This window comes from Podarcis bocagei, assembly GCF_964188305.1.
Source record: "Podarcis bocagei genome assembly, chromosome: 11".
NCBI lineage: Eukaryota > Metazoa > Chordata > Lepidosauria > Squamata > Lacertidae > Podarcis > Podarcis bocagei.
In genome coordinates, this window is record NC_138136.1 from 62,400,499 (window position 1) to 62,408,171 (window position 7,673).

The window sequence follows — 7,673 nt, forward strand, 5'->3', positions numbered from 1 at the left end:
GTAAATCAGAGAACTCAAAGGATCCCAGACAAGCATGGCTCTGGAACGCAAAGGCCATCCTGACGCAGAGGACTTTAGGCTCCTAGCCCTGTCTGTCAAATTGTCCGTCTGGTAACTATAAAAATTGGAGATAAAAAAAATGCTGCACACAGCAGGGAAGGAAGGTGAGCGATGGAAGGGTGGAGGTGTCTCCAGGCCTGACTCCTGGCTTGTTATCTGCCGGCCGTGGGACCGGAGGCCTCCGTCAGGAATCCCGCTAGATGGGTTCAGGGACAGAAGGGGGGTCTGCTTGGGATGGAGCAGATCCCTAATTCAATCCCTGGATGACCTGCTAAATTATTATTATTATTACCCTTTGCAAGGCTTTCTTGGCATAGAGCTGCAGAAGAGATATCACACCACAGCATGATAATATCCTAAACTCATGTTGCATGGTGTATCTGAGGGAAGAATCATGCTTCAGTGTCTGAGTGTGTGCGTTGGATGCAGAGTTCACTCCCTGGGGATCTCCAAGTGGGGCTGAGAACAGCTGCTGCCCTCCAAATCCTGGAGAGTCAGTGTCTAAATGCCTCTCTGGGAAAGTGGGAGTGATGCAGAACAGAGCAAAGGAATGGAAGGATTCGTTCAGAGGGGAGAGCATTTATGTTGCATGCAAATCCCCACTGGTATCTCCAAGGAGGGCTGGGAGAGACCCCCCGCTATGCCACCTGAAGCTCTGGAGAGCAGCAGCCAGTCAGTGTAGAGGTTGTGTGGCATAGTGGTAAGAGACAACAGACAACAGCTGGGGACCCAAGTTTGAGACACACTGGATTAGAATGTCGGTCTGGGGCCTGGGACACCTGGGTTCAAATTCCCGTTTGGCCATGAAGCTCACTGGGTGACCCTGGGCCAATCACTCACTCTCAGCCTGACCTCCTTTGCAGGGCTTTTGTGAAGGCAGAATGGGCAGGAGCGGCAGACCCTAGAAAAAGGGACGGGCCATTTGTCGTTCTCTCACCTTAGCCTGGGGGCTGATGCCGTAGCTGGTGAAGGCATACTGCCAATGCGGCAGTCCCAGGTGGTGATCAGGCACCAGGTGAAAACATTCCTCTTCAACCAAGCCTTTGGCTGATTGATCGCCAATACCTTTCTAAATGTGCTGGGTGAGGGGGATGTTTGCTTTTCTTCTTGTTTTTATTATGCAGATACAGATACAGTAATTTTATGTAGTGAACCGCCCTGAGATCTGTGGATGAAGGGCGGTATACAAATTTTAATAATAATATTAACAACAACAGCAACAAAGCATAGCTTGCTCTTCAGGAAAACTTCATCACAGGCATCATAAATGACAGCCTTTGTCAACCTGGTGCCCTCCAGATGTTCTGGACTACAAAGCTCATCACTCTCAGCCAGCACAACGGTATGGTGCTAGGAACAGTAGTCCAAAACATCTCCCACAAAGACAAAAGCTAACTGGGGTTTGCAGATGGGGCTGATTTGTGCAGGCAGCTCTTGTGCTTCTGGTATCACACAACATACCCGGCTTGGTGTTCTTGTACACAAGGCAGACCTTCCCATTTCCTCCGCACGGGTCCAGCTCAAACACCAGGCTCCATGAGTCCAAGTGAGGTTTCTCCAGCTGACCCCCCTTACCTTTGGGGAGAAAGAAAAGGCTGAGCGAGGCAGGCAGGCATTCTCATCGGGTGCAGGGCAAGGAAAACTCAAACCAGGCAGAGCTTGAGAAGCTGGGCGTCAGTGGGGCTTGTGTATAAGGTCACGGATACTTTTGGTGGGGTAGCAGGGGAGGTGGAGAGGAGAACCGAGGTCTCCCATGGACAAAGGGGTGAGGTGGGGCAGTACCTTCTTCATCATTGCTGTCCTCCAAGTCAGCCAGCGTGGGGGCATTGGGCAAGGCATAGATGGGTGATGCTCTGACTTGGTTTAACTAGGAGATGCTGTTGGTGGTCATGCAGCCAAGGGGCATCAGGTTGTCTGGAAGAAAGGCAGCCATTACTAAGTTGCTGGAATGGATGCCACAATTCTGTAGGTGCACAGAAGGCTCACAGAACATGGTCCCTTTGGCTCACAGAACATGGTGCCCTTTGAAGAATCTCAGCTTGCTTGCTTGCTTTTTGCTCACATTCTTCATGAACTAAAATCCATTCACTTATATTCTGCCAATACGTTTAAAATTAAACTTTTGAAATACATTTTAGCTTCTTGCGCCCACATACTCTCATCTACCAGGTTCAGATTAGAGATCTCACTTTTGGAGCCTTAAAGATGTTAGAATCATAGAACTGCAGAGATGGAAGGAATCCTAAGGGTCATCTAGCCCAGCCCCCTGAAATGCAGGAAAATGAAGGTGGCCCTTATAAGGATCAAACCTGTAACCTTGGCATTATCAGCACCACGCTCTAACCAACCAAGGTAACTAGTGCAGGATGGCCGCCTTTTGTAGAACTGCGATATGAGGTCTCCAAGATCCAACTCACTTTGCCTCTGGGAGCCTGGAGGTCTGAGCCCCCATTTCTAGCTTGATGCAGAAGTAGGACAATTTCCTGCTGCGAGTAGGACGCCTAATTCTGGTGCCAAGGATGGAAAGGACGCTGGGAGGGAGTGACGAACAGGCTATGGGTCTGTTTTGCAGGGTCACCAGGGTTCCCTTCACTTGGTGAAGGGGAGAGGCTATGGAGGCAGACGATATCATAAACAGGACACGTCCCCCAAGACATACAGAAACCTCAAGGGCCCTGTCTTCCCCATGCATAAACAGGACACCTCAAGGGCCATGCAATACATGTCTCCCACCCACCACCAGCCCCGTCTTCCCTATGACGGCAGCCACCAAAGTTTCCAAAACTTCCACCAAAGGGAACCACAAAGAAAAGCTGAAATCAGCTGCAGCAGCTCAGAGTTGACGGGGGAAGCCGGGAAGCCCCGAGTTCAAGTCTCCGCTCAGCGCGACTATTAGGGTTGCTACGCTGTGAGACTTCGAGGGAGCTCTGGGGGAATTTAACATACTAGCATTTGTACTGTTCAGCACTCTCTCTCTCCCTCCAGCGACGCTCCCCGGCCCCTCACAACAGCCCTGCAGAGTAGGGCGAGGGGCGAGAGAGAGCGAGGCTGGCAGGCCAAGGTCCCCCCGCCCTGGGAGTGGGGGCTTCCCCGTAACCCCCGGGCCTGGCTCCACACTCGGCGGGGCTCGTTTCCTGAGGCAACGGAGGCGGCTCTCTGCACATGCTCAGGAACCACGGCAGCCTTTGCCACCGTTTATTATCGGCCCGCCGTCAAATTAGCCCCCCCACGCTTCCCCTTCACCTCCCGCCCCCCCGAGCCCCTCCTGAGGTAAAGAGACGGTCCTTACTCCAACGAGCAGCCACGTCCGCCACCTTGAAGCAACCGCCAACCCCAACGTCTCTCCGCCCAGCCACGCCCCCCGCGCCGACTCTCGGCTCCCATTGGCTGACGGGGACCGGGGTTCGCCCAGATACGGAGTCGGAGGAGCCGGCCAATGGGGAGGACTCAGAACGGGCGGTGGGAGAAAGGGAGGAGGAGGCGGTGGAGCCGGCTCTCCCGTTGCCTTCTGGGACTCGTAGTGCCTGCTCTCCATTCCTCCCCCTACAGAACGGCCATCGAAAGGAACTGAATGAAAGGGAGGACTGCGATTCCCGAAAGCCACCACGGCGGGGCTTCTGAGCTACGGGTCGCGAGAAGTGGCAAAACGCGCTCACCAGGCGCTGTCCACCCCCGTTTGGCTGCTCGTACAGGTGTGCAGGTGGTCAGGGGCTGATGCGAGAGGGAGGAGGAAGAGGATGGAGGAGAAGGCCCTGCGCAGCATGAGCAGCTCCAGCAGCACCAAGCCCTACCTGGAGAAGCTCACCCTGGGGGTGACCCGCATCCTAGGTAAGGTGGAGGTGGCATCCCTGGTTGGCATGGAAACGGCCGAGGGATGGAGCCGCAAAGAGTCTTCTTCCCTTTCTTGTTCATTGCATGGCGCTTCTCCCTCACAACAGCCAGGTAGGCCAGGCTGAGAGGCAGGGACTGCCTGCCCAGCACCCCAAATTTCTAAATTCCTTTTTATCTCTTTCCAGGTTCCCCCATAATTATCTTTAAATATATTAACATTATTAGTTGTCAACCTATTCCCAAATATTTAACCTTTTTATGTATATTTATCTGTTTCATCTGTTCTAACTCCTTTTTATCCTGCTCCATAACAGTTTTCACTAACGGCTGGGTCTTGTTTTTATTCAGTTTAAAACCCAATACCTGTCCAAATTCCTGTTTTTCCCCTAATACTTTCGGTAATGATTTTTTACGATCTTCAACCATTATTGCAAGGTCGTCCACAAATGCTTTCAATTTATATGCTTTATTTCCTACTTTTATTCCTCTTGTGGTTTCTTTTGCTCTTAAATTCCTCATCGGGACCTCTAGCACTAAAATAAACAATAATGGTGACAAGGGGCAACCTTATCTTGTTCTTTTCAAGATCTTACATTTCTCAGTAATAACATAGTCCACAATTAATCTTGCTTGTTGTTCTGAATAGATAGCATCTATTCCTCTTCTAAATGTCTCCCCAAACTTCATCTTTCTAGTATCTTATTCATAAATGCCTAAGAGATATTATCAAATGCCTTAAGTCCTGGAAGAAATCCTGCTTGATCATGATGTACTATTTCTAATAAATTCATTCTCTTTGCAAATATTTTGTAATCGTTGTTTAATAACAAGATCTGCCTGTAGTTCCTAATCAATAATAAATCTGCTTCTTGCTTCGGGATTAATGTAATAAAAGCCTCTCTTAATGTCTCTGGTACCTTACCTACGTTTAGAATTTCATTCATTACATTTTGCTATGGTTGCACCAGAGAATTCTGTGGGGGTATTTTTGTAATATTTTGCTGTCAGGCTATCAGGCTCTGGTGATTTCCTTGCTTTTGCTTGATTACGTGATTGCGTCCAAAATCTCCGACCAGCTCCTCCTCCTATGTTCCTAACCATGTTTTAATTAAATACTCTTTTACATTCTCCTCCTCTTGCTCTGGGACTCCTCTAAAAAGTAAAATCATCTCCCACTGCTTCATTTCCTAAGCCGCTATTGCATCCCAGCTTGTTTCCTGAGTGGCACAGACAGGTATGAGGTTAAGATTAAAACTGGCCAGGAAAACGCAAGGGTGTTTCAAAGAGGAACTGTTTCAATCAATCAATCAATCAATCAATCAAGAGGTCTTAGAGTCCTGAATATTCTGAACCTTAATTTGCAGCAGACTGACAATGCATAGTCAAATTGACAGATATTACTGAAAATGATTGAAACATGTAGCTGTCTCAAGAGTTCTGGAATGTGTCAGACCCCTTCCCAGCCCCCAATGTTTTCCCTTCCCTTTTTTTTCTTGGAGGAATTTAGGTATACTCTGTGTATGCAGGCATGTGGAAGGGATGCTACCCTTCTGAGTGTGATCAGCTCTCCATTGGATGGAGGGGACAGGGGAGAGAAAATCATCATATAAAAACAATGGCATTTGGAAAGGGAAGAGTTGAAGCGAAAAGGCTGATTCCTAGAGAGAAAAGCAGACCACACAGAAAGCAATGTCTAGAATCTTTTTTAAGTTCTCTACAAGTGCTCTCAATTCAAATGGAAGCCCTGCTGCCCTGCAGCTGCTCTTTGTGGCACCAGGAAAGGAAGAAGCACTGCTCCTGCTTGCCTGCCTTTTCTGAAGACCTCCTTCTGGGCAGGCCAATGATCGGTCTCACTGCCTTGCCGTGTTGTTTTTTAGCATGGACAGGAGATGTTGGCTGGGTACAATCTTTGGATTGATCCGACCGCCGCAGCGTCTAAAAAGCTCCCGCTGGCAGCCACCGCAGCGTTTGAGACAGCCACGTCCAAGTCACCCTGAAGGTCCAGGAGAGCTGCAATGGAAGAAGGAACATGAGAACCACAGCAGAGTCCTCCTGGATCAGGCCAATGTCCTGCGTCCTGTTCTCACAATGGACAACCAGATGCGCCCACAGGAAACCCATAAGTGGGACCCAAGCGCAAGAGTCCGGTTCCCTCCTGTGGTTTCCCGCAACTGGTGCTCAGAAGCATTTCTGCCTCCAACTGTGGAGGCAGAGCAGAGCCATTGTGGCTAGGAGCCATGGACAGCCTCTCCTCCAATCCTCTCTCAAAGCCATCCAAGTTGGTGGCCATCGCTCCCTCCTCTTGTAAGTTGCCCTAAGAACATGGTTATAAACCGCACATAGATATTTAAAGAGATAAATTCAAAGGAGGGGCAGGGATAGGTCTGTCAGAAGCAAATGCCCCTCATGATAAGGACAGAAGGAGCTGCCTGGAACAGAGTTAGGCCCATTAGGTTGCTGAGCTCAGTATTGTTTACGTGGAAGAGGTTTCCAGGACTGGCCGTTTTTTGATGTGGAGATGAGGAGAATTGACACACACAGACACACACCCCTACCATTGGCTCTGCTGGCTTTGGCTGATGGGAGTTGTAGTCCCAACAACATATGGAGGGGGCTGATGTACAGGACAAGAGAATGGCAAAGCAATGGGGTTGCAATGGCAAAGAAAAGCAGCCTGGGAAGTGAGCTGGGCTCCCTGGGTAGCGCATGCCATTTTATGGGGTGAAATATGTTTAAAATATGTTTTTGGGTGTGAGGAATTAAAATCTGCGATTATTTTTGTGACTGAACAACATTTAGCATGGTAAGTCTATGTCTGATGAAGAAGCAGAAAAAACGGCCAAAGCATTTTAACTTCTGAAGATGTAAGGTAATTACGTTAATACTGAAATAAAAATAACTAAGTTCCTAGCAATCGTTTATAATGATTTCTATGCAATTTTACACTCATTTCACTGACCAAGCAAAAGCAAATCATATTCATTTCACCCAAACAACATCTGAATTCCCAAGTCATGTTACAACGTTTTAGCACCCCTCGCTTTCTGAATTTGAAAGCTGAAAAATTCAGCACACCCTACTGTGACAATTCATTTTGTCTTGGATTTGCTAGGTCAATTAATGCCAGTTGTTAGAGAGAGAAAGAAACACTGTTTCTGTTCAAGTCCAAGTATACAGAAACAAAACTTTTGTTGTTAGGTCTAATCCAACTATATTATACTTTCCCAATGCAGTTTTTTGCCCAGCACAAACTCGTCAGATTTCCCATCATGTTAGTGGCTAGAAGAACATGGGAATCACAATCCAGAAGGGAAAGGAGACTGCAGGGGCTGATAGTAACTAAAGTGAGATAATCGGGGATTGATGAGATTGGAAAAAGCAGTCCTGTGATGAAAATATCCCTGCAAGGAAAAGAGCCGGTTTGATCCTTACCCAGATAAATGTCGTCAATTTGTTTGGTGCTCACCAAGTCGGGTTTCATGTACTGTGCATTGCACGCTAGACAGATCAATAGAAAACGATCAGTTCCTACATTTGGTACTTTGTCCAGCTTAAAAACATTCATCAGACCTGAGGCACATAGGCTGTTGGTACTCTATAGAAGGAGCTAACAACTTCTGGATCACTTTAACAATTTGCTGGTTTAATCGTAGGAACCTAGGAAGCTGACTGAAGCTGGGTCAAAGCATTGGTCTGTCCAGAACAGGACTGTCTACACCGACTAACAGGGGCTCCTCAGGATTCTATACAGGGGAAACGGTGTGGCGTAGTGGGGGCTACTG

General features: G+C 48.3%; 1 protein-coding gene across 1 annotated transcript in view; it reads right to left on the reverse strand.

Annotated features, from left to right (window-relative positions):
* Positions 1-3,598, reverse strand: part of KIAA1328 — a 235,677-nt gene extending 232,079 nt beyond the window's left edge. The window contains exon 1 of the mRNA XM_081212924.1: positions 3,350-3,598. Within this exon, the coding sequence (XP_081069050.1) occupies positions 3,350-3,595 (246 nt within the window). The 5' untranslated portion in view covers positions 3,596-3,598. The remainder of the gene's footprint in view (positions 1-3,349) is intronic.
* Positions 3,599-7,673: the final 4,075 nt, after the last annotated feature.